Here is a 25745-nt window from a genome sequence, read left to right on the forward strand (position 1 = left end):
TCCTTTTTTAGGAGGTGCAGCCACAGTGGCTTAGGGCCCACCGTGACCTCATTTGACCTTATTTCCCTTGTCACAGCCACAGTCGGAGGTTTGGGCTAGGGCTTCCACCTGTGAATTTGGGGGGCACAGGTCCCTGACACCTGCCTGTCTGTTTTCCCACTTGATTCACCCTTTCTACCCCTCACCTTCAGAGCTGATCCTTTCCAGAAGTCCTGAGGTCCCTGCCACATGCCCCACAGGAGAAGGGGAGAAGGAGAAGGAGAAGGAGAAGGAGACCTGGAGTCTGGGGGCCACGGCCCCACTCTGCGATCTGAATATATATCTGTGCCCGGGGAGGGAAGACGGAACCTATAGCCCCAGGCCCTGGCATCGGCCTGGGATCTGGGGGACTCAGCTCTGCCCTCAGGTCTGGGGCACAGGGCCTCACCCAGCAGCTCTCCAGCCAGCTTCCACCTGTGTACCAGGGAGGAGTACACACCCCTGCCCTGGGCCCTGGGGGCTGTGGCCCTGCAGGGTTGTGGGTGGGGTCCTGGGTGAGAGGCCAGCCTCCTAAGCCCTGGGCAGATCTCGCCCCTCCCTGCTTTCCCACTGCTCTGCCTCCTCACTCCCGAATCGCAGACCAGTGGTCCCCACTGCCATCTGAGGCAGCACCGCCTGTGAAGCCAGGCCAGGGAGCTGGGGGGAGCCCAGGCCCTCATCTGCTGGCCTGGAGAGCGATGCCTGGTGCAGATCTGGAGCTGACCCTGCCCCCTGCCTCCTGCCTCCTGCCTGCTGCAGCCCCACACCCCATGTTCCAGGAACCGCTGCAGAGTCTGCAGGTGGAGGAGGGCTCCAGAGCCAGCCTGCAGTGTGAGCTATCTGCGCCCACTGCTACAGTTGTCTGGAGCAAGGGTGGCCTGGAGCTGCGGGCCGACGGGCACTGGGAGCCACGGCTTCAGGGCTGCATGGTGGAGGTGGTGTTACAGGACCTGCTTTGTGAAGACACTGGCAAGTACACCTGCACCTGCGGCTCCCAGAGCACCAGCGCCACCCTCACCGTCACAGGTGGGCTTCCAGGCTGGCCTGGCCCAGGATCTAGTGTAGTTCCAGTGTTCCAGGCTGACCCTTGGGGCTGCCTTTCCACCTGGGGGTCCCAATTGAGGAGATGGCTCCACAAGGTGGGGGTCGGACCCAGCCCAAGGCCCTGCTCCTTCCCAATAGCCGCTCTCTGCAGTTCCCTTCCCCACCCTGCCCTGTATCATGCTCGCTGTGCATTCCCCCTTATAGCCCTTCAGGGACCTGCCCTCACGCCCTGTTCCTCCCCCGCAGCGGCACCTGTGTGGTTCCTGCGAGAGCTGCAGCCCCAGGAGGTGGACGAGGGAGACATGGCACACCTGCATTGCAAGCTGAACCGGGCGGGTGCCAGTGTGGAGTGGCGCAAGGGCTCCCTGCAGCTCTTCCCTTGTGCCAAGTACTGGATGGTGGAGGACGGGGTCACTGCAGAGTTGCTGGTATGCGGTGAGGAGCAGGAGGACACGGGTGACTACACGTGCGACACAGGCCACACGCAGAGCACAGCCAGCCTCTCTGTCCATGGTGAGCTGCTCGCCAGCCCTGCCTCCCACAGCCCTTCACCCTTGGTCAGTGGCCAGGGGCGCTAAGTGTGCCTTCCTGCATTTCCCCCAGTCCCCAGGCCCAAGTTCAAGACCTGGCTGCAGAGCCTGGAGCAGCAGACGGGTGCCGTAGTCCAGCTGTGCTGTCAGCTGAGCGAAGCAGAGTGGGGGGGGGCACAGTGCAATGGCTCAAGGAGGGCGTGGAGCTGCAGGCGGGTCCCAAGTATGAGATGAGCAGCCAGGGGGCCACTCGGGAGCTGTTGATCCACCAACTGGAGTCTAAGGACACGGGCGAGTATGCCTGTGTGACAGGTGGCCAGAAAACCGCTGCCTCCCTCAGGGTCACAGGTGAGCCTTGGGGCCTCCCGGAGGAGAGGGTGAGCCACTCCCTGCCATCCACCCCTCATGGTGACCTTCTGGGTGCACCTGAGCCCTTCTCTCATGCTGTCTTCCTCCTCACTCCCACACCTCCCAGCGTCCCTGTCGGGGCTCTCTGAGAGAAGCTGGGCTGCAGGGAAACAGCCTGTAGCCCCTCAAGCCCACCTGCAGCCAGCGTGTGGGTGTCCTGCTGACCGCTCCTGTTTCTCCCGCAAGCCTTGCCTCCCTGCTGTGCTAGCTAGAGTGGGGCTGCGGTATGCGAATGGACAGCCCACGACCCCTTCCCAAGGATTCCTCAGACACAACTGCCTCTTGGCCTACACCCCCCGCCCAGGTTCTGTCCCCGAAGAGCTGTCATGGCGGGATCTGTGCTTGTGAGCACATCGGGGGATGGAAACCATGTGGGACAGATGTGCTGTGGCACAGGAGTGTGAGGGTGCCCAGGAAGGCTTCCTGGAGGAGGGGGCGTGGGAGCTTGGCCTGGGCTCTTTTACTTGGCTGGTAAAGGGGACCCTCTTGCCTCACCCCTCAGAGCCTGAGGTGACCATTGAGAGGGGGCTGGTTGATGCAGAGGTGCCAGCCAACGAGGATGTCCAGTTCAGCTGCGAGGTGTCCTGGGCTGGAGCCACAGACGTGCAGTGGTGCCTGCAGGGCCTGCCACTGCAAAGCCCCACACCTCTGTCACAGAGGTGACAGAGGTGGCCGTGTGGGATGGCCGCATCCAAACCCCGTGGCTGAAGGGCGTGACACCTGAGGACACCAGCACTGTCTCCTTCCACATGGGTGGCCCCGCTTCCTCCGCCCAGCTCACTATCAGAGGTAGCCGCAGGCAGGCCCCTCCAGTGACTGCACTGGGGATGGAGACAGACAGCAAAGGTCCCTGCCTTTGAAGCCTGGGGGCCTGGCAGGGAGGTAGACCTGTGAGCTGGCACTTCAGGGTGGCCCCAGGATGTCAGGGGAGAGTGGGCTGAGCCAGGCTGGTGGGGTAGGTGGGCGTGGGCTTCCCATAGGTTGACAGTGTTGGAGTTTGGGTCTTGGCCCTCGTGGGGGCCACTGCAAACTGGGGTCACTGTAAACCGGGGCTGCAGCAAACTGGGGCCACTGCAAACCGTAGCCCACTCTCAGCCATCAGTCATCTGCACCATCTCCTCTAGTTCTCACCCGGGTCCCATTTACCCACCTGTCATCCATCCTTTCATCCATCCATTTATCCATTCACCCATCCATCCACCCATTTACTGTCCATCTTTCATGCCTCCAATCCATCAATCCATCCACAATCCTTCTATTTATCCATTGATCAGCCATCCATCCATCCACCTATTATCCATCCATTCATTCCTCCATTGATCCATTCACCCATCCACCGTCCATCAGAGCAGACTCTGCCTGCAGCTGGAGTGGGGAGCTGAGAACAGGCCCCCATGTGCTTATCTTTGTGCATTTGGGGAAGATACCCAGGGATGGATCCCCTAGGATGATGAGACTCTGCTGATTGAAGGGGTACCTCAGATGCTGAGGCTGACACCCATGCCTCCCCTGTGTCCAGCATCCTGGAGCCCCTGCAGGACATGCAGCTCAGCGAAGGCCAGGATGCCAGCTTCCAGTGCCAGCTGTCCAGAGCCTCAGGCCAGGAAGCCCGCTGGGCTTTAGGAGGTGTGCCCCTGCAGGCCAACGAGATGAACGACATCGCTGTGGAGCAGGGCACACTCCACCTGCTCACCCTGCACAAGGCGGGGCCCCCGGGACCTGCTTGTACCAGGATGGGGATGCTTCCCACTCCATTTGGGAAGGTCTTCCACCAGGCGGGTGTGTTGGGGAGGTGATGAGCCCCTGTCATTGAGGTCTGGCAAGATGGCTGGGCTCCTCCTGGAACTGTCAGCTTCCACGTGGGCATGTGTAGCTCCGAGGCCCAGCTGAAAGTCACAGGTGGGCAGTGCCCATCCACACCGGTCACTCTGCCTGTGGATGCCCAGCTTCCTGGGCACCAGAATACCCTACCCATTGGCGCTGTCTGCGGGTCGGGGGCAGAAATCTAAGACTTCCAAAAGTGATGTTGTCTTGGGGCTGGCAATTTTCCAAGTGAGTGCCCCCCGCCATGCAGCCTCTGTGGAGGGGCATTTTGTTTCGCGTTTTGTAGTTTTCAGGGCTCTCCCCGGGGACGTGGGGACCCTGGAAGTGCAGACTGGTCTGAGACTCCCTCTCCCCGCAGCCAAGAACACGGTGGTGCAGGGGCTGGAAAACATGGAGGTGCTGGAGGGCAGTGAGGCGCTGTTTGAGTGCCGGCTGTTCCAGCCCGAGGTGGCCACCCACACCTGGCTGCTGGATGACGAACCTGTGCGCACCTCAGAGAATGCCGAGGTGGTCTACTTCGAGAATGGCCTGTGCCACCTGCTGCTTCTCAAAAACTTGCAGCCCCAGGACAGCTGCCGGATGACCTTCCGAGCCGGGGACATGTTGACCTCTGCGTTCCTCACAGTCCGAGATGACTGCGCTGTGCCAGTGCGGGGCGGGCCGGATGCCTCCCACTAGAGGCTGCGGTGGGCGGGCAGGGCTGCAGAGGGCTGGGGCTGGGGGCTGCGGCTGCAGAGGGGTGTCAGGGGTGGAGGCCCTGGGGCTGTGGGGAGGGACACGAGGGGCAGGGTTCACCAGGGGTTGGCCCCTTCCACCTGAGGCCCGGAACCACCCGCTCCGCAGTGGGTAGTATAAGGCCTGTTGCCTCGCTGGGAGCACGGACGCACACCACCCCCTCCCTCGCCGGGAGTTCGGACACACCCCCTGCCCTCGCGGGGAGCTCAGACACCCCCCCCTTCCCTCGCCGGGAGCTCGGACACACCCCAGTCCCTCTCCCGGAGCTCGGACACACCCCCGTCCCTCTCCGGGAACTCGGACACAACCCCTTCCCTCGCCGGGAGCTTGGACACACCCCTTTTCTCACCGGGAACTCGGACACAGCCCCCTTCCCTCGCCGGGAGCTCAGACACAACCCCCACCCTCTCCGGGAACTCGGACACAACCCCCTTCCCTCGCCGGGAGCTCGGACACAACCCCCTTCCCTCGCAGGGAACTCAGACACAACCCCTTCTCCCGCAGGCAACTCAGACACACCCCCTCCCTCACCGGGAGCTCTGACACAACCTCCTCCCTCTTATCGGACACAACCCCCACCCTCGCCGGGAGCTCGGACACAACCCCTCTCACCGGGAGCCCAGAAAAAAGCCCCACCAGGACCTACCAAAGACCATTTTGTCCCCTCCAGGCCCCACTCCCCGCCTCCCATTTTGTCCCCTCCGGGCTCCACTCCCCGCCTCCCATTTTGTCCCATTCGGGCCCCACTCACCTTGGGCACAACCAATCAAACGCCTCCACTCCCTATAAAACCCCACTGCTGAGAGGAGTCGGTGCGACTTCTTTGGCCTCGGCGCAGGACGCAGAACCTCACCCGGGAGCCTGAATAAAGCCTTCGCATTGGATCTTTTTGTGCTGGCCTAAATTTCTTGATTTTAAACTCGGCAAGAACAAACCTTACAGGTAGGAGCCCCGGGCCCAGGGCCCAGGAGGGGTGGCACGGTGCGTGCGTCCTGCGTCGAGATCAGAGGCACCCCGGAGTTTGGAGGGGACGTGTTGGTGGTCTCTGGGACCCATGGGAGGCTGGGTTGAAGGCAGGAAGGATGTGGCAGGGCTGAGGGCCAAGCAGGGGTGTCCCCACGGAAGGCTGGGCTGCCCTCGCCAGAGGGTGTCGTGGGACCGCCGGTAGGGAGCTTCGGTCTCCTGGACCCCTCCCACCCACGCAGGTGTGAGGAGGCGAGGCTCTGAAGCCCAGGCACCGGCCCCCTGCTCAGGTCCTCGCCCTCACACCCCTTCCCCTGCCCAGCTGTAGGCTGGCGCCTGGAGATTCTGGAGCCGCCGAAGGACGCGGCGGTCCCGGCCGGCAAGCAGGCCTGCTTCACCTGCATGCTCAGCGAGGCGGTGCCGGTGGGAGAGGTGTCCTGGTACATCAGTGGTGTGGTGGTGCAGCCAGACGATGCCGACTGGACGGTCACCGCCGACGGCAGTCACCGCGCCCTGCTGCTGCACGACGCCCAGCCCCACCATGCCGGGGAGGTCACCTTCGCTTGCTGCAACGCCGTGACCTCTGCGTGGCTCACTGTGCTGGGTGGGTGGTGGGCGAGCTCCCTGCTCCCTCCCTTGCAGGTCAGTCTGGGGGAGTCCCAGGCTGGGTTCTGCAGCATCCGCCCACTCCACACCCTCTGGTTGGCTGCCTGCAGATAGGGGCCTGACCGTGGGAGTTTGGGAGGCTGTGCTTGGCCAGGCATAAGCATGCATGAGCCCACCACCCTGTGGGTTCCTGAGGCCAAGGTTCCCTCATCCTGCCCCATCTCCTCACTGTCCCCCACCCCCAATGCACATCTGAGCCCAGCTCTGGGCAGACCGGAGGTAGGAGGTGCTCTGGCCCCAGAGACTGCTGGGGGCTCTCCACTCTGGATGTCTCCGGGCATAGTCTCCATGTGATATGCAGGTGTGCCGCCACGGGGCCTGGGCAGCAGCCTGCACTCCCTGAGACAGGTCGGCCACTGGCACAGCAGCACGGAGCCTCAGGGTGCAACCACCTGCAGGTACTACAGAGCTCAATGGCCTCCAGAGGGGCTGTTCATGCCAACAGGGAGCCGCCCCCTGACCGTCCCCCTTTCCCCCAGGCCTCCCTGAGCCCCCAGAGGATGCTGAGGTGGTGGCTCGCAGTGGCCGCGCTGTGACACTGTCTTGGGCGGCTCCCACAAGCGATGGAGGCGGTGGTCTATGTGGCTACCGCATGGAGGTGAAGGAGGGGGCCACAGGCCAGTGGCGGCTCTGCCAAGATCTGGTACCTGGACCCGAGTGTGTGGTGGATGGCCTTGCCCCCGGGGAGACCTACGCTTCTGTGTGGCAGCCATGGGCCCTGCGGGCGCCGGGGAGCCAATGCACCTGCGCCAGACTGTGCTGCTTGGTGAGTTGCTGCGCTGGGACCTGGGAGTTCACAGCCTCCACAAGCTGGAGGAGGGAGGGGGGCCTCGGGGTGGGGCCTGCGCTCTGGGTGCATCTTTGCTGATGGGGCCTGTCCTCCTCCATGGACGCTGTTCCCAGCAGAGCCACCAAAGCCTGTGCCTCCCCAGCCCTCAACTCTCAAGAGCCGGCAGGTGGCAGCTGGTGAGGATGTCTGTCTGGAGCTTGAGGTGGCCGCTGAAGCTGGCGAGGTCTTCTGGCACAAAGGGACGGAGCGCATCCAACCCAGCGGGCGCTTCAAAGTCGTCTCCCAGGGTCGGCGACAGATGCTGGTGATCAAGGGCTTCACGGCAGAAGACGAGGGTGAGCACCACTGTGGTCTGGCCCAGGGCTCTACCTGCCCCGAGGCTGCCACCTTCCAGGGTGCGTTGGCCCTGTCCTCCCAGTTCCAGGGTGGGGAGCTCTGGGTGGGGGTGCAGCTTTGCCCGCCTTCTCACAGGCTCTCTCAGGGAAGGGCTGAGGGTCCTTTTGAGGACCCCGCCACATGGGAGAGGCCAAGGCTCCGTAGGGAGATGCGGCAAACCCCACGTGCAGAGCCTTGACTGCCGAGGACAACCTGCCTGTCCCTGAGCAGATCCTGGCTGGTGCAACGCTTGGTTCTCCTATTCTGGTCCCTTTAAGCTTCTGGGCCCTGTACACAAACATCCCCTGTATTCTGAACTCCCTGCAACTCCCGGTGCTCCAAGCCACCCCACACTCTGAGGGCCATCCCCTGCACTCTGAGCCTGGGCCCCGCTGCCTGGCAGCCAGCACTCCCATGAATCTAGGCGCTCTAATCCCAGAAGCAGGGTCAGAAGGGCTCAAGTCAGCCCAATTTGCCTTTGCAGAGTCCTTTTCTGTTCCGGGCATCACATGTCCTGTACAGGGAGGTAGACTGAGGCCCCACTCCAAGTGGGAGAGCTGAGGCTCAGGGACTCCGAGATTTGCAAAGATTGTGCCATCTGAAGTAGCCAGTGCCAGGTGGGGAGAGAGGCCTAGCAAGGCCACAGCCCAGCCACATACTGATTAGCAGCTGAGGTGGGTCTGGGGTGTTAGCTGTGTCCTAGCCCACTGACCCGTCTCCTGCCTTCCTCAGTGGTGCTGAGCCCAGCCTCTGTGGATGAGGCCCACCCGCAGCCCAGCCTGCCTCCCGAGGCAGCTCAGGAGGGCGACCTGCACCTGCTGTGGGAGACCCTGGCTCGAAAGCGTCGCATGAGCCGTGAGCCCACGCTGGACTCCATCAGTGAGCTGCCTGAGGAGGATGGTCACTCGCAGCGCCTGCCACAGGAGGCAGAGGAGGTGGCACCTGACTTCTCCAAAGGCTACTCCATGGCCGATGAGCTGGCACGCACCGGAGAAGCTGACCTCTCACACACCAGCTCTGATGATGAGTCCCAGGCAGGCACCCCTTCCCTGGTCACCTACCTCAGGAAGGCTGGGAGGCCAGGCACATCACCACTGGTCAGCAAGGTGAGCACCCCAACTTGGCCTGCAAGGAGAGGTCTGAGACCTTCACCATCCTTCCATCCCTCCATCCATCCATCCATGCATGCGCTATTCATCCATCCACAATTCATCCACCCATATATGCATCTGTTCATCTATCATTTTTTCTTCTATTCATCCACTCATCTACCATTCATCCATCTATCCATGCACCTATTTATCCATCTTTCCTTCCTTCTTTCCATGTACCCATCCATGCATCTGTCCACCATCCATCCACGTGTCAATCCATTCATTCATCCATCCATTCATCCTTCCATTCATCCATCTGCCATCCATCCATTCATGCATCCATCTACCATTCATCCATCTATCCATGCACCCATTTATCCATCTTTCCTTCCTTCCTTCCATGTACCCATCCATGCATCTGTCCATCCACCATCCATCCATGTATCAATCCATTCATCCATCCATCCATCTTTCCTTTCATCCATCTGCCATTCATCCATTCATCCATCTGCCATCCATCCATTCATGCATCCATCTACCATTCATCCATCTATCCATGCACCCATTTATCCATCTTTCCTTCCTTCCTTCCATGTACCCATCCATGCATCTGTCCATCCACCATCCATCCGTTCGTGCATCCATCTACCATTCATTCACCTATCTGTGCATCCATCCATTCTTCCTTCCACCCACCATCTACCATTCATCCATCTATGCATCCTTCCATTCATCCGTCTGCCATCCATCCGTTCATGCATCCATCTTTCCATCCTTTCCTCCTTCTACCATCCATCCATTCATACATCTGTTCTTCTTTCCTTTCATCTGTTTATTCATCGTCCGTCTACCATCATCCATCCATTCATCCATCCTTCCATCCACCCGTCCACCACCGATCCATTCATGCTTCTGTCTTTGCTTCCTTTCATCTATTCGTCATCCATCCATCCACCTACCATTCATCCACTTATTTCTGCATCCATCCATCCTTCCATCCACCCATCCATATTCATTCTGTGAATCCATCCATCTGCCATCCATCCATTCATGCATTCATCTGCCCATCCTTCCATCCTTCTACCATCCATCCAATCATACATTTGTCTTTCTTTCCTTTCATCTGTTTATTCATTATCCATCTACCATCCATCCATCCATTCATCCATCCATCTGCCACCAATCCATTCATGCTTCTGTCTTTTCTTCCTTTCATCTATTAATCATCCATCCATCCTTCCATCCACCCATACATGAGCCATCCATCAATGCATGCATTTATTCTCTTCTGTCCATCCACCATCCATCCTTCAATCCATGCATCTATTTTTCCTTTCATTTATCCATTTATGTTTCCATTCTTCCTTTTATTCATTCATCCATTCATGCATTCATTCTTTTTTCCTTTCGTCCACCCATCTATTTATGTGTCCATCTCCCTTTACTTTCATCTATTCATTCACCTGCCATCTGTTCATCCATATGTTCATCTTTCCTTTCTTCCATCTATCCATTCACCATCTATCCGTCCATGCACACATTCTTCCTTCCATCTAGTCATCCATCCACCCATCTGCCATCTATGTACTCATCCGTCCATCATGTATTCATCGTCCTACTGTCTGTCCATTCATCATCTGTCCATCATCCTTCCATGTGTTCATCCATGCATGTATCCATTCATCATCCATCTACCGTCCTTCCACTTGTCCATCCTTGTATGCATCCATCCTTCCTTCTTTTCATCTATTCATGCATCGTTCTCTCTGACTTGCATCTGTCTACCCACTATCCATTCATGTATCCACCCAGCATACTTCCATTCATCCATCCATCTGCTCTCCATGTGCCACTCCTGTGCCTGTTCACCTGTTTATTGATTTATCTGTCAGCCTGTTTACCCACCCATACAACCATGCAACTCCATTCATCTGCTGTTTATTATCCATCCGCTATTCGTCCATGATCTATTCCTGTACTTGTTCACCTGCTTGTCTGTTTATCTGCCAGCCCGTTTACCCACCCATCCACCCATACCACCATCTGTCTAACCATTCACTCATCCGCCAGCCACCTACCCACCCATCCATGCACACACCTGTTCTCCCATTCAACCCTCCGTTCATCGGTGTATCTCTCCATCCACCCAGCACCCACCCAGCCATATACCCACCTGACTGTTAAAATTTTTGCCTGAAGAGTTGGAACTGGCCTCTTCATGGTGATCTTCACAACCCTGTTCATCCCCGTCTGGGTGACTGTGTAAAGTGATTTCCAGGAAGTGGGTTTGCCTTTTGGGTGGTGCTGTTGGACATCTATGTCAGTCGAAGCTAGTGTGGGTCCAGTTGGTAGGAGGAAAAAGGGCATACTGGAGCGAGACCTGGAGCTGTCCCCGCCATGTGTCCTGTGCTAGTCCTGCCCTGTTTCTGGCCTCAGTTTCCCTATTCATGACATCAGGCTCTGTGCCCACAGGTCGGGGCCCCAGCAGCCCCCTCTGCGAAGCTACAGGAGCAGCAGGAACCACTGGCTGCTGTGCGCCCACCACTGGGAGACCTGAGCACCAAAGACCTGGGTGATCCCTCAGTGGACAAGGCAGCTGTGAAGATCCAGGCCACCTTTAAGGGCTACAAGGTTTGGCAAGAGATGAAGCAGCAGGAAGGGCCCGTGTTCTCCCACACATCTGGGGACACTGAGGCACAGGTGGGGGATGCCCTGCGGCTGGAGTGTGTCGTGGCCAGCAAGGCAGATGTGCGAGCCCGCTGGCTGAAGGACGGCGTGGAGCTGACTGATGGGCGGCACCATCACATCGACCAGCTTAGGGATGGTACCTGCTCTCTGCTGATTACTGGCCTAGGCCGTGCTGATGCTGGCCACTACACCTGCCAGGTGAGCAACAAGTTTGGCCAGGTAGCCCACAGTGCCTGCGTGGTGGTCAGTGGGACAGAGAGTGAGGCCGAGAGCTCCTCTGGGGGTGAGCTGGACAATACCTTCTGCCGGGCTGCCCGGCGGCTGCACCGGCTCTTCCGCACCAAGAGCTCGGCCGAGGTTTCAGGTGAGGAGCTCTTCCTGAGTGCAGATGAGGGCCCTGCAGAGCCAGAGGAGCCTGCAGACCGGCAGACATACCACAAAGACGAGCATTTCATCCGCATCCGTTTTTAGGTACTTACCGAGGCCTGCCAGGTGGTAACGTGCTTCCAGGAGATGTTTGCCATGCTAGGCATCGGAGTGGAGATCAACCTTGTAGAGCAGAGGCCCCGGAGGGTGGAGATGACATCAGCAAGGAGGCCCCTGCACCTGGGGTGCCTCCAGAGCCATCGCCCAGCCTGCTGACTTCTGATGCTGGTGAGTCTGCATGAGCTTCAGTCTGGGGTCCAGAGCCAGGGTGAGGAGGCAGGGGGAGGCAGGGGAGAAGGAATAAGGCAAGTTGTGTCCAGAGTCTGCTGCAAGCTCAAGGGGTTACCTGTGCCCACCGTTGGGCTCTTTGCAGGTGCAGCCCTCTGGGGTGTGAACAGCTCTGACTTTGAGGTTAAATAGAGGTTAAAATCTATTTGAACTCCAACCCCGTCTCTTATTAGCTGTGTGCTTTGGGAGAAGCTGCTTAGCATCTCTGTGCCTCAGCTTTCACATGTGTGAAATGACAGTTGTTCCTTGGTATACACAGAGGATGGATTTCAGAACCCTCATGGGTACCCAAATCCACACATATTCGAGTCCCCAGATGAGCCCTGCAGAACCTGTATACATGAAAATCAGCCCTCCCTATACAGGGTTTTGCATCCCACAAGTGCTGTATATTTTAATCCACATTTGGTTGAAAAAAATCCATATATAAGTGGACCCAAGCAGTTCAAGGGCCTGTTGTTCAAAGGTCATGTGTACTCACTCTAGAATTTTATTTTTTAAATGAGACTGAAATGTAACCTGTATAAAATGCTGCATTCCTCATGGTCCAGTCTGCATACCATTTCCCATTCAAGCATCTAGGAGTAATTGAAAAGCCATTTCCCTATTTACTTGTATCTCTCTAGGAATGTTAAAGAGGGTATGATGAATATCCCACAGTGTTATTTCTTGAAACTTCTCTCCAATTTTGAGCCTCCCCCTTGCTTTGAATCCCTCACCTGCTCCTCCTGGACTTACAGACCACACAGTCTTTATCTTTGCTTTACCTCCCTTTTCCTCCCTGTTTCCAGCCCATTCTCCCTTTTGCCTCAAAGTAACTTGGGAAGCAAGCTGGCAAACAGAATTCTTAGAGAACAAGGAAGAGAGAGAGGCTTAGCAGGCAAAGACACCATTCTGTTTAGCTGTCAGGGTCTTCAAATGCTCCCATGTGAATGATTGCTCTGTACGTCCTGTGTGTCAAACCTTTCATCTGGTGGTGACTCGCTTGTATGTGGCAGCCGGACATGATCACTGTTCTCTGGGGCTAACTCACCCATCTTTCCTAGCCCCGGTGTTCCTGACCGAGTTTCAGAACCAAGAAGTGCAGGATGGGTATCCTGTGAGCTTTGACTGCATGGTGACAGGTCAACCCATGCCCAGTGTGCACTGGTTCAAGGATGGGAAGTTGTTGGAGGAGAATGACCACTACATGATTAATGAAGACCAGCAGGGTGGCCCTCAGCTCATCATCACAGCTGTGGTGCCAGCAGACGTGGGCGTCTACCGCTGCCTGGCTGAGAACAGCGTGGGGGTCTCCTCCACCAAGGCCGAGCTCTGTGTGGACTGTGAGTGCTACTGTCTGATTTGGTGTCTCCAGGTTGGTGGTGTAGGGGCTCCTGAGTTCGGCTTGAGGATGGTTGAGAGTGCATTCATCTCAGGCCAGGCAGGATTTGGGGCCTCAGTGTCTTGTGGCTGTTGGAAAGCTCTCTGGGAGCTCAGGCATCATTATGCCTTTGCCTCCTCATAGCTGAGCTCCCACATATGAATGACAATAGGGGATGTTGGTTTTTCCATTCCTGGGTTACCTCACATGGAATAATAGTTGTCAGTCTCATCCAGGTCACTGCAAATGCTGTTCATTCCTTCCTTGGTATGGTTGTGTAGTATTCCATCATGTGGATACACACCACAGTTTCTTTATCCACTCGTTGCTTGATGGACATTTGGGCTGGTTCCACAATTTTGCAGTTGTGAACTGTGCTGCTATAAACATTCGTGTGCAGGTATCTTTTTTGAGTAATGACTGGTGTTCCTCTGGGTAGATTCTCAGTAGTGGGATTGCTGGAACAAATCGTAGTTCTACCTTTAGTTCTTTAAGGAATCTCCACACTGTTCCATAGCGGCTGCACCGGTTTACATTCCCACCAGCAGTGCAGACGTGTTCCCTGATCACTGATCCATACCAACATCACTGGTTTTTGATGATGGCCATCCTTGCAGGAGTGAGGTGGTATCACATTGTGGTTTTGCTTTGCATTTCCCTGATGATTAGTGATGTTGAGACATAGAATATATTTTAAAAACCCAAGTAGAACTTGGTTTTTCTCTATCTAGAGATGGTAGAACTTCCAATGGATAGGATTCATAGCAGGTTAGAGAAGAAGAGTAGAAATTTATTATAGAAGAAAAACTATATCATGCAAGGACATGAGGGAAGGCAGGAGCAGGCGCTCTCTGGGGTCCCTTCTATAAGAGCGGTAATCCCACTGATGGGCGCCCCACCCCTATCCACCTCCCAAGGGCCCACCTCTTCATCCATGGGGGGCTGATATTTCAGCATATGGTCTTTGGGGGCTACCCAAACATTTATTCCATAAGTGAGGGTAAGTCCAGCCCCAGTTACTCCATCTTGACTAGAAACACAAGTCCCAGCTGCTGATTTTGAGGACTGTGTCTCTTTTATTATAAGTTCTGGGGTACACGTGCAGAACATGCAGGTTTGTTACATAGGTATACACGTGCCATGGTGGTTTACTGCACCCATCGTCCCATCACCTACATTAGGTATTTCTCCTAATGCTCTCTCCCCTCTAGCCCCCACCCCCGACAGGTCCCGGTGTGTGATGTTCCCCTCCCTGTGTCCATGTGTTCTCATTGTTCAGCTCCCACTTATGAGTGAGGACATGTGGTGTTTGGTTTTCCGTTCCTGTGTTAGTTTGCTGAGAATGGTTTGAGGCCTGTATCTCTTCATCCCCTTGTTCCCTAGTAGGATGGAACTGGAAGGTTCTACCACTATCACTGTTTCTTCTGAGGCCTCTGGATCATCCAGTGTTTAGTTTGCTGTGTCAAAGAGGCTTGTAGTTGGTTAGAGGCCTTGAGGAATGTGGCTGGTAACAGCCCGGGGTGGAGAGGCAGCAATGCCGCTGTTCCCCCCGTGACGTCCCAGCTCCCAAGTCTAAGTGGCTCCCAGGCAGGGCTGTGTAGTCAGGACCTCTGAGGGCTGACGCTGTCCTGGTGCCAGAGCTTGTGCTGGGGCAGGTGGGGTGGCAGGCGCTGCTCTAGCTCCCTTTCCTCCCCCAGTGACAAGCACAGACTACGAAACTGCAGTAGATGCCACGGAGACCTCGTCCTACTTCAGTGCCCAGGGCTACCTGTCCAGGTAGGAGCTGCAGAGGTGGGCTGTGCCCCAGACTGACCTTGCAGGGCCTCTCAGGGAGTGACGGTGCTGGGTGAGGGCCGGGCTTGGGCTGACAGGATGCACAACTGGAGGCTTTCTCCACGCCCCGGTGGTCTCTGTCCACTGAGTGAGCAAACAGGGGCTTCCAATGTCATCCATGCCGGATCCCCTCCGCTCCCCTCCTGCCCTGCTTCACGGCTACTGCCTTTTCTGTCCTCATGCCAGTCGGGAGCAGGAGGGGACAGAGTCCACCAGTGATGAAGGCCAGCTGCCCCAGGTGCTAGAGGAGCTGAGAGACCTCCAGGTGGCCCCTGGCACATGCCTGGCCAAGTTCCAGCTCAAGGTGAAAGGTGAGAGGGAAAGGCAGTGGGGACACGGCCATGGCGGGATGGGGGTCAAGGAGCTGTCCCCCGTCAGCCGCAAGTGAAAGGAGACCCGGGCAGTGGGGTCAGGCGGTCACTCATTCCTGCTGTATAGGGTCCAGCCCTGGAGGGTTCTGTGAGCCCCTCCCTGTTGGTGCAGAGACAAGAAACTGTGGAAATAAAAGACACAGACACAGAGATAAAGGCAGTTTGGGCCCAGGGTCCACTGCCAACCAAAGCGCGGAGACCTGCAGTGGCCCCGAGTGCCTGGATGCTCTTTTATTGAGTACAAAGCAGGGGGCAGGTAGGCAGCGTGAGGTAATGGTGGTCGGTGTTGGGGGTCAGGTAAATCATGTGTCTTGGAGATAGGGGGCCCAGGACTTTCACGTAGCCGAGGCGAGAAAACCTCATGCATCCTTGTCTTCTGAGAAAAAGAGAAACCAGGTGCAGAAGCGGGGTGTGAGAGTGGACAGGGAACGTGACTGCTGAAGCACAGCCTCACATAGAGACAGTTGAGCCCCCGGAGGTCTGTGGGCTCCTGACAGTCATCAGCCTTTGCCACAAGAGCGTGGAGGAGCGGAGTTTTCTCCTAACTTCCCCAGGAAGGAGACGTCTCGGCCATTTGGACATCTCCTCCCCTAGCTGGCTAAACAGCGGACGCTTTCCCAGTGCTGGCGCTGCCGCACAGCTGAGGCACCCTCCAGCAGCCCTTACGCGGGTGTGACAGACGGCTTAGAGCACCTTGCCTAAGGGTCACTTTGTTCACAATGTCACCTCAGTTCCATGCCTCGTAACCCGATAGTCATTAGTAAAATTAAAGGTTATATTGAGTATATATCTTTATAAGTAACTATAAAATTATATATGATTATGTAAAGGAATAACTGTGTGCCTACATTTCTAAATTAATATTTATTTGGGAACAGGCTGCGGCTTCAGACCTTTACGATGGTACTTGCAGGGTCCCCCCCACCACATGCTGCCTGGGTGTGGGAGGCCAATGCTACGTCACTGGTGTTGGGTCTGTCTCCCATCTGGAGGGCACAGTGCCCATGGGTGGTAGCCCAGGCTGACCACTCCCCCTCCAGTGGCCCAGGCTACCCAGCTCCCAGGTTATACTGGTTCAAAGACGGCCATCCCCTGACCACATCCGACCACATCCACGACTGACAAGAAGACTCTGCACACCCTGGAGGTCATCTCGGTCACCTGGAAGGATGCTGGCCAGTATGCAGCCTACATCGGCAATGCCACGGGTGCCGCCTACTCGTCTGCCTGGCTGCTGGTCCAAGGTGGGTGCTCCTGGGTCCCAGGCAGAGCCTTGGGCACTGGCCAGCATCCTGGCCAGGGCTGACACCCTGCAACCCTGCCACCTCAGGCCCTCAGTGGGGGTCAGTGGCCATCACCCCTTCGTACAGAGTGGCACGGGCGGCCACAAGTTGGCCCTGCAGGGAGCGGGTGTGCAGCCCTCTGTCCTGACCGATGGGTAGGCTGGAGGTTGAAACTGACCCAGAAAAGTGAGTCAGCCCTGTGGCCCTAGGTAGACCCGCACACAGCCAGAGCCAGTGGTAGCGTGGGACTAGAGATCCCTACTTCCTTATCGTTCAAAAAGTTGTAAGCACTGAGTGATCATTCCAAGGTTCACCCAAACCCGTCCTGCCACTGCTGTGGCTTTCCCCTGCGGCCCCGGGTGGGAGTCCCCTGCTGCTCTGAGCAGTGGCATTCTGTGGCATCTATGGCAGGGTGAGGGTGGGTGGTGGTCCACACGGCCTGTTGCCTCTGTCACCTGAACGTGGGGTTCCAGAGCTCCATGGCCTGGCATTCAGGCGGGGGTTAGGACGTTTGCCTGGGGGCAGTGCTGCCCTCACATTCCCTCACCACGGTGAGTGGAACTGCTAGGTATCCGCACAGTGCTGGGTAGGAGCCACGGTGGGGCCCCTGGGTGCCGCCTGTCTGACTCCAGTGTCTCTTTCAGGCCCCGATGATCCTGAAGAGAAGCCTGCATCAGGTAAGGCAGCCCCAGGCGGGCAGGGAGCATCCAGGTGGCTGTGGGCACTGAGGGCCTGAGCCCAGTGCTGGCTGAAGTGGAGATGTGAGTGGCCACGGGCTGGCTCAGGGAGAGAGCAGCATGGTGCTGTCCAGGTGCTGTCTGTGGAGAGCCACCTGGGGGCCTGCAGGCACTGTCGGGGGCCAGGAGGCAGGCGGTGGGGGCCGTGCCAAGTCTCCAGCAGCTGCCCTGTGCCCTCCACATGTGTGTGAGCAGCTGGTGCCACCCCAAATCCTGGAGAGGTTCACCCCCAAGAAAGTGAAGAAAGGCTCCAGCATCACCTTCTCTGTGAAGGTAGAAGGCAGGGCACTTCCCACCCTCGGCCGTGGGAAGATCGCCCCTGGGATGGGACAGAAGTGCCCCCTTCCACTCACATCTCCCCCAGGGAGCCACAGGAAGGGCTCCACCTCCAGAGGCCCCGCTCCTGATGGGGTACACCTCCCACCCTTTCACCCGCCCTCAGGATGCCCGGCACCCACCGTGCACTGGGTCAGGGAGGCAGCTGAGAGGGGCGTGCTGTGGATTGTTCCCAACACTCTGGGCTACACCGTGGCCAGCTCGGCACAGCAGCACAGCCTGGTCCTGCTGGACATGGGCCGGGAGCACCAGGGCACCTACACGTGCATCGCCAGCAATGCTGCCGGCCAGGCCGTCTGCTCCACCAGCCTGCACATCTCTGGTCATGAGTGGGGAGTGGGGGGCGGAGGGCTGGGGCATGGGAGGAAGGCCCTGGGTGGCTTTGGGGTCTCCTCGGGGCACATGGCTCATCACCACCATCTGGGCCAGGACCCTGTGGGACCCCCTTTTTCCTCTTCTCATTCTCCTACAGCACCACAGAGACCCTAAGACGGGTCAAGCCCTGGTGGTGCTGGTGGGTTTCAGCCTCAGAGTCCTCTCTGGGCCCAGGCCCTTGTGGGTTCCGCACCACCAGGTTCAGGGACTTTTCCTGAAGCCCCCGTGTCCTATTCCTTGCTCAGCCCCTCGGAGGACAGGAGAACGCATTCCCCTCCCATCACTGTTGGGGTGACCTCAGGCCAAGAGTGGGTTGGGGAGGTGGGTTGGGGAGGTGGGCTCGGGCACAGCCCCTGCTCAGGGCTTTGGAGGGACCCAGTCCAAACCCAGAATCAGATGTGCTGGGGTCAGAAGCCCCATCCCGATGGCTCACCCGGTCCTCCTGACAGTGCCTAAGGCAGAGGAGCAGGAGAAAGTGAAGGAAGCGCTGATTTCCACTTTCCTGCAGGGGTGAGTGAGGGCTGTCCCTGGAGGCTGGTCTGGTCTGGGTCAGGGAGGGCACTGTAGGAGTGGGGGACAGGACAGCGCTGCCCCCGGGGAGGCCACCTGTCCCCAAGCATGTCCTGGCTCTGCCCCATGCAGGCCATGTGGCTTGGCTAGTTCTCTTCCTTCTCTGTGCCTCAGTTTCTCCCTTGCAAAATGAGGGCTTCCCTGGGGCCTCTCTGGCATGGAGCCCCTTTCCCTGCAGCCTCCAGACCCTCTTTTTGTCAGGAGCTCAAAGGACGGAGGGTGGTGGGGTCCAGCTCAGGCCCCTCAGGACACTCCTTTCACCCATTTAGGACCACACAAGCCGTCTCAGCACAGGGGTTGGAACCTGTGGGTTTGGCTGACCTTGTGGGGCAGAGGAAAGGTATGATCAGGGTGGGTGCGTGCCTGCGAGGGGCCAGGGTGGCTGAGCCCCTGATGCTAGGGACAGGGAGGAGGCTGCCCAGGGGTGGCTGAGCCCCTGATGCTGAGGGGCAGGGAGGAGGCTGCATGGGGGTGGCTCCAGGCCTCAGAGGCCCCTCCTGGGCAGTGTAGCTCCAGGACACCTGCTCATTTAGCCAGGACCGACCCATGTTCTTGTGGTCTAGACTTGAGGCATGGTTAGTGTTGGAGCCACGTCTGATCCCTGTGGATCCGGGAGCCTGTGGGGTCCCTGGGCCAGCCCTGGACACGAGCTCACATCCAGAGGGCTGTATAGACACCTGGGTGCCAGGCACTGAGAACAGTGCAGCACAGCCCCGCTTTGGCCCCACAGCTCCTCCTGCAGCCTCATGCGCCGGTCTAGCCTCTGCCAGCTCTGTCCCCAGCACCCCTCATCTACTGTCCCCTGGTGTTTCCTGCTGTGCCCTGTCTCTGGACATTGTCAGCCCCTTGGTCATGCCTTGGCTTGATGCTCATGAGCCAGAGTGACTCCTCATCCTGGTGGGTTCCCACCGGCCCCTGCCCTGCCAGCCACAGTCTCATCATCTCCCTGCTAGACATCAGCACCATGCCAGGGAGGCCTCGGCCCTTTGTTCATCATTGGCTCCCAGGGCCCAGAACCGGCCTGCAGCATGGGGTGCCTTGTTGCACATCTGAGGGGCATGCAGCCGCCTGAGCAGAGCATTTTTACCCCCAAGAGAGCCTCTGGCTGCCAAGGAGGCCCTGGGCCACCTATCCCTCACCAAGGTGGGCACAGAGGAGTTCCTGTAGAAACTGATCTCCCCACCAAGATGGTATCGGCCAAGATCACACAGGGTGAGGGGCAGCGGCCCGCGTGCCAGGTCTCTGGGGTGTGTCCATGGTGGGTGTTTGGCCTGCCCCTGAGCCCTGGAGACCCAGAAGCAGGCCAGGATGACATAATCCTTGCACCCCCAGCCAAGCTACAGGTGCCCGGAGGCGACAGCAACAAGTCCAAGACGCCATCTGCGTTCCCCCGGCACGGCCGATCATGGCCGTCCTCAGGCGTCCGGGGGTCTTCCTCGGAGTCAGAGGACGGGGATGCCTGAGGTGAGGTAGGTGGCTGGAACCCTCTGGGAGCAGGGCAGGGAGAGGCTCTGACCCTCCTGAAGAGAGGTGCAGGGTGGAGGGTGCTCAGGAGGCAGGACTCCCATCAGACTCCAGGGAGGGGGACCCACAGGGTGCACAGGAGGCAGGAACTGGTAAGAACAGGGCCTTCTCTGCACGGGCCCCAGCAGAGACTTGCCTTCTGGGAGGGGTGTTTGTTTGGTTCATTCATTCTCTCCTTCATTCCTTCAGCGGAGAATGTGTGTCAGGCCTCCAGTGTCCCAGGCACTCTGTTAGGGCTAGGGATGGGCTGAGAGTGGGGAGATGGTGAACAGGTAATGGAATGTAGGCAGCCCAGGCCTGGAGCCCCCAGGACTGTGGTGACCTGTGGGGTCGGGGTCAGGCAGGGGAGGCCTCCCACACCCCTGCTGTTCTGCTTGTGCACAGTGACTCTGGGGAGCCTGGCCCTGGGGCTGGGGATCTTGGCAGGCCTGGCTGGCACTTCCGGGGTCCCACCACCTCAGCACCCCCACCCCTCTCAGATCTTTGATATCTACATGGTCACTGATGACTACCTGCCCCTGGGGGCCGAGCAGGATGCCACTGTGCTGTGGGAAGGCCAGTATGTGGAGGTCCTGGATGCCACCCACCCGCTGCGCTGGCTGGTCTGTACCAAGCCCACCAAGTCCAGCCCCTTGCGGCAGGGCTGGGTGTCACCAGCCTACCTGGACAAGAGGCTCAAGGTACTGGATGCCCAGGCAGGAGGGTCCTCAGGGGTCTCGGGGGTCCTGGGAGGGTCATCCAAATGCCCAGGCAGGAGGGTCCTCGGGGGTCCCGGAGGCCCCGGGAGGGTCATCCCAATTTGAGAGGCAAGAGCCAGTCCCCACAAGGCAAGGCCAGAGCTCAGCACCCCAACCACAAACTCCTCTCCCTTACCAGCTGTTGCCTGAGTAGGGGGCCGCCGAGGCCCCCGAGTTCCCTGGGGAGGCGGTGTCTGAAGGCGAGTACAAGACGAGGCTGAGGTGAGTGGCTGCTGGGCCCTAGGCGGCGGCGCTGGCGTCCCACCAGCTGGACCATCTCCCAAAGCAGCTCTGGGTCCAGGCCCCAGCACTGGAGGTCTTGGGGTCATGGTCACGCTGATTCCTCTGCAGGGGCCTCTGAAACACTGCTCCTGTGTGAGCCTGTTGGGGATGGGTGGGGGCTGAGGACAGTGGAGCAGGCCCAGAGATGCCTGGGTTCCCACAGCTACCCTCCCGGCCTCTCGCTGGTGGCACCCAGCTGAGTGGCTTCCTGGTGTTGGGGCCTGCCTTGTTAGAGAGGGAGCCTCTCTGCACCTGCTCTCCCACTTCCTGCAAGCAGGCGACAGACTGCAGGTGGCAGGAGGCGCTCCAATCTAGCAGCTGAGGGAGCCGGGCCTCATGGCCCACAGTCCCTGTGCAGGAGGCAGGAGCTCCAGGGTCCCTCACAGTGGCCCCCTCCCGCCCAGCTCTGTGATCCAGGAGCTGCTGAGCTCCGAACAGGCCTTTGTGGAGGAGCTGCAGTTCCTGCAGAGTCACCACCTGTAGCACCTGGAGTGCCACCCCCATGTGCCCACGGCTGTGGCCAGCCAGAAAGCAGTCATCTTCTGCAACGTACAGGACATCAGCCGCTTCCACAGCAGGTGGGTGGGGACACACAGACAGACAGACACACACACACACACACACACACACACACACACACACACACACACATACAGCGTCCATGCGCAGATGCTCTGTGGGGCCAGGCCTCCTGCAGGTGGGTTGGAGCCAAAGAGGGAGAGAACCTGTGCTGACTTGATTTACCACTTGGCGCACCTTCCCTCGAAATCCAGACGTGTGTACCTGGCTTACTCATGGGAAGGCCTGTGGCTTACCCACTGCTGATATGTGCATGCATACCCTCACACATGTACACACATGAACACATACATGTGTACATGTACCGTCTTTAACAGCACACACCCATGTGCATGACACGTGCACATCTGTAGATGCACACACATGCACACACCCACATACACGTGCACATCACCTATGTGCACACATGGGCATGCCTGTGTACATTATACACATGGACTCGTGTACATCTCCATGCTTTATGCACACCTATGCACATGCACTTTTGCACACCCTTTCATCTGCACACTTGTGTATACATGCACAAAGCACACAGTGTCTCCTTCCCCCGCCACCTGCCTGTGTGTGCAGCCACATGCATGTTCATACACATGTGCATGCCTCCACAGATGCGTGCATACGATATTCATGTGTGCTTTTGTACATGGCACACAAGCACTTCCTTGCATGCCCACACCTGTCTGCACACACACTCTCAGGTCCCAGGAGCCACAGGGCCGCAGCCCTTGTGCAGGGGCCAGCTTCCTCCCAGAGGTGAGGGCTCAGGGCCGGGCCATGGGGCACGGGCTGAGTCCTGATGCCATCCCCCTCCATGGCAGCTTCCTGCAGGAGCTGCGGCAGTGTGACACGGACGACGACGTGGCCATGTGCTTCATTAAGAACCAGGCGGCCTTTGAGCAGTACCTGGAGTTCCTGGTAGGGCGCGTGCAGGCTGAGTCGGTGGTCGTCAGCACAGCCATCCAGGAGTTCTACAAGGTGCCCTGCCTGAGCTCATGGGCTCCCTCTGAAGGCTCAGTAAGTCCAGCCATCCTCCAAGGCTCATCCTGGCCTGCGTGTATCAGAGCCTCTGCCCACAGCCTCCCTGTGGCCCCCTTGGGCCTCCGTTCTGAAATGGGGGCAGAGCTGCATCTGCAGCCCTGTGCTCCTGGGCAGGCCGCTTCAGCAGCGGCGTCCTATGCTTGTCGCCTGTCAAGAGGTGATGACAGCTGTCACTCAGGGTGCAGGGCTATGACCCACCCTCCAGCTCTCAGGGACTCAGCCATCAGGGGGCCTCCCATTCCTGCCCTAAAATCCCATTCCTGGTTCCCACAGAAATATGCAGAGGAGGCCCTGTCGGCAGGAGACCCCTCTCGGCCCCCGCCGCCGCCCCTGCAGCACTACCTGGAGCAGCTGGTGGAACTCGTGCAGCGCTACCAGGCCTTGCTGAAGGTGGGCCCTGCCTCCCCTGCCCAGGCTGGGTCTCTTGAGGTCCAGCTATGGGGCAGCCTGAGCCCCGACCTCCGTCCCAGCCCCAGGAGCTGATCCGAAGCAAGGCGCGAAACAGAACCGTGCGCTGCTGGAGCAGGCCTACGCCGTGGTGTCCGCCTTGCCGCAGCGCGCCAAGCACAAGCTGCACGTGTCCCTCATGGAGAACTACCCCGGCACCCTGGAGGCCCCGGGCGAGCCCGTCCGCCAGGTCGGGGAGTGGCCGGGGCGCAGGCGATGTTGGTGGGTGTGGGGTGCTGCCAGGAGGTGGGGGCGCGTGCATGAGTCGGGCAGGGCACTGGGCTCTTGGGTGGCTCTGGGGTCTGCACGCTGGGTGTCCTGGCTGGCCACAGGCTGACCGCAGCCCACACCCTCCCCAAGGCCACTTCATTGTGTGGGAGGGTGCGCCGGGGCGGGGGCGCATGCCCTGGAAGGGCCACAACTGCCACGTGTTCCTCTTCCGCAACCACCTGGTGATCTGCAAGCCCCGGCGGGACTCCCGCACTGACACCTTCAGCTATGTGTTCTGGAACATGATGAAGGTCTGCAGGTGCCGGGTGGGGTCCCCGTCCCTCGGCTCTGCGGTGACGCCGCTGGTCCGGGGTGGCCTGAGTGTTTCCTTGCCAGGGCCCACATCTGTCAGGGACTGTCCAGCCACGTCCCCTCCCTGTGCTGACGCCCTCCCCAACCCGCAGCTGAGTAGCATCCACCTGAACGACCAGTTGGAGGGGGACGACTGCGCCTTCGAGGTGTGGCAGGAGCGGGAGGACTCGGTGCCCAAGTACCTGCTGCAGGCCCGGACGGCCATTATCAAGAACTCGTGAGTGAAGGAGATCTGTGGCATCCAGCAGCGTCTGGCCCTGCCTGTGCGGTGTGAGCGTCCACCTCCCCGCGGGGGCGGGGGACTTAGCCGGGATGAGGCACCCGAGCCTGTTCCTGCAGCCACACAGGTCCTTGCCCAGGTGGGTGTGAGGGGTGGGCTCGGTCCCAGGACAGACAGCTCAGCCAGCTTGTGGCGTGTAACAGCTACAGCCTCACGGGGAGCCCTGGGGCTGGGTGTTGAGTCGGCCCTGACCCGAGGTGGGGGACACTGTGGGAGCCCCAAGCACAGGACACCCACCCAGATTGTGTCAGGGGCCGTGAAGGGTCTGGCAGCCAGGGTGTGAACAGAATTTTTCCCCAGGCCCGCCCTAGTCTCTGTTAAACACACACCTGCCTCATGCACCTGACTCCAGATGGGGACCTTGGATGAGGGATGACAAGGGACAGTCCCCATAGTGGCCACACTGTTGGATGTGGGGCTTGTGGCACAGGGCAGGTGACCTGCCAGGTGCACCTGGGGGTGCAACAGCCGTACATCCCCCCGCAGAGCACTGAGGGCTGTGTGTGCCCTCAGGGCCCCCAGACTTTGAAGAGGAGCTGGCCGACTGCACTGCCGAGCTGGGCGAGACGGTCAAGCTGGCTTGCAGCGTCACAGGCACACCCAAGCCCATCGTCAGCTGGTACAAAGGTAAACCCAGAGTCGGGGGCCACAGCCTTCCTGTCCCAGATGCTGGCCCTGCCAGCCGAAAGAAATGGGCTGTGAGGGCTAGGGGCCCAGTGTGGGATTTGGCCAGGTGTCTGGGGCATGAAGGACGGGCCTCATACATCCACTTGCCACCCACTTTCCAGCATGGCAGGGACCCAGAGATGCAGAGGCATGGAGAGGTGGGAGTCGGGGGATCTCGAGGAGGACTCGGCTCTGCAAAGCTGTTAGTCGCACGGTCAGGTCTGACTGTGGCCAGAGGGCCCAGTTAAAATAGCGGCTGGGAGAGCCGCCTAGGGAAAGATCCGGGAGGCACTACACACGGGCTTCGGGGTGTCCCTTCCAGGGGCGTCATCTCTCTCAGCGACAGCACATGACACACATGGGGTGGAGCCAACCAGTGGTTTCCCCAGCCCTGGTGTCCAGGGTTTTGCAGACTCAGCCATGGAATCATGGCTCCCTGCTCTGTAGCGAGCCTTGGGCTCCAGCCCTTTGGGAGGCCAAGCTAGTGCTGCATGGGCCAGGGACCCCGGGAATCTCAGAAATCCATGGTCAGCATAGATGGTCCCATGTGGGAACAGCCGTTCTTACCAGCCAGGACATCCCAAGAGCCCGAGGTTACCTCCCAGGAGTGGGGGCCTCTCTCTGGGCAGCATCCATCCTCCCCTGGGCTGGAGCTGTGTCGGGTTTGAGCAGCGGAGGGACACAGTTTGGCTCTGTCATCTATCACCTTGGCTGTAATGTCAGGAACCTGCTGGGGAGGGCCGAGAGGGGACCTGGGATACCAGCCTGGGAGCCACCCTGGGAGCTGGGGGACTGGGCTCGGGTGGCTGTGGACTCCAGGGGTATGTTGAAGGCCGAGCTGGCCCATTTGTCGATGGGGTGGCTGGCCATGTGGAGAGAGCTTGATGTCCAGA

General features: G+C 59.0%; 1 protein-coding gene across 1 annotated transcript in view; it reads left to right on the forward strand.

The window, feature by feature from the left end:
• Window positions 1-25745, forward strand: part of LOC135273120 (obscurin-like) — a 50876-nt gene that overhangs the window by 6582 nt on the left and 18549 nt on the right. Inside the window, 40 exon segments of the mRNA XM_064372042.1 lie at window positions 12-88; window positions 337-1044; window positions 1309-1575; window positions 1666-1757; window positions 1760-1940; window positions 2503-2639; window positions 2642-2789; window positions 3507-3703; window positions 3815-3899; window positions 4183-4461; window positions 5845-6126; window positions 6668-6880; window positions 6883-6954; window positions 7092-7373; window positions 8086-8459; window positions 10920-11715; window positions 11718-11789; window positions 12896-13174; window positions 14910-14988; window positions 15232-15356; window positions 16465-16531; window positions 16533-16660; window positions 17344-17376; window positions 17618-17716; window positions 17879-18097; window positions 18597-18657; window positions 18987-19057; window positions 19814-19894; window positions 19897-19929; window positions 20050-20186; window positions 20721-20921; window positions 21118-21200; window positions 21665-21838; window positions 22658-22814; window positions 23151-23267; window positions 23354-23384; window positions 23387-23522; window positions 23668-23845; window positions 23999-24176; window positions 24700-24813. Of these exon segments, the coding sequence (XP_064228112.1) occupies window positions 12-88; window positions 337-1044; window positions 1309-1575; window positions 1666-1757; window positions 1760-1940; window positions 2503-2639; window positions 2642-2789; window positions 3507-3703; window positions 3815-3899; window positions 4183-4461; window positions 5845-6126; window positions 6668-6880; window positions 6883-6954; window positions 7092-7373; window positions 8086-8459; window positions 10920-11715; window positions 11718-11789; window positions 12896-13174; window positions 14910-14988; window positions 15232-15356; window positions 16465-16531; window positions 16533-16660; window positions 17344-17376; window positions 17618-17716; window positions 17879-18097; window positions 18597-18657; window positions 18987-19057; window positions 19814-19894; window positions 19897-19929; window positions 20050-20186; window positions 20721-20921; window positions 21118-21200; window positions 21665-21838; window positions 22658-22814; window positions 23151-23267; window positions 23354-23384; window positions 23387-23522; window positions 23668-23845; window positions 23999-24176; window positions 24700-24813 (7043 nt within the window).

This window comes from Aotus nancymaae, unplaced genomic scaffold (genome assembly GCF_030222135.1).
Source record: "Aotus nancymaae isolate 86718 unplaced genomic scaffold, 86718_ANA_hifiasm-v0.15.2.pri h1tg000267l, whole genome shotgun sequence".
Taxonomy (NCBI): Eukaryota; Metazoa; Chordata; class Mammalia; order Primates; family Aotidae; genus Aotus; species Aotus nancymaae.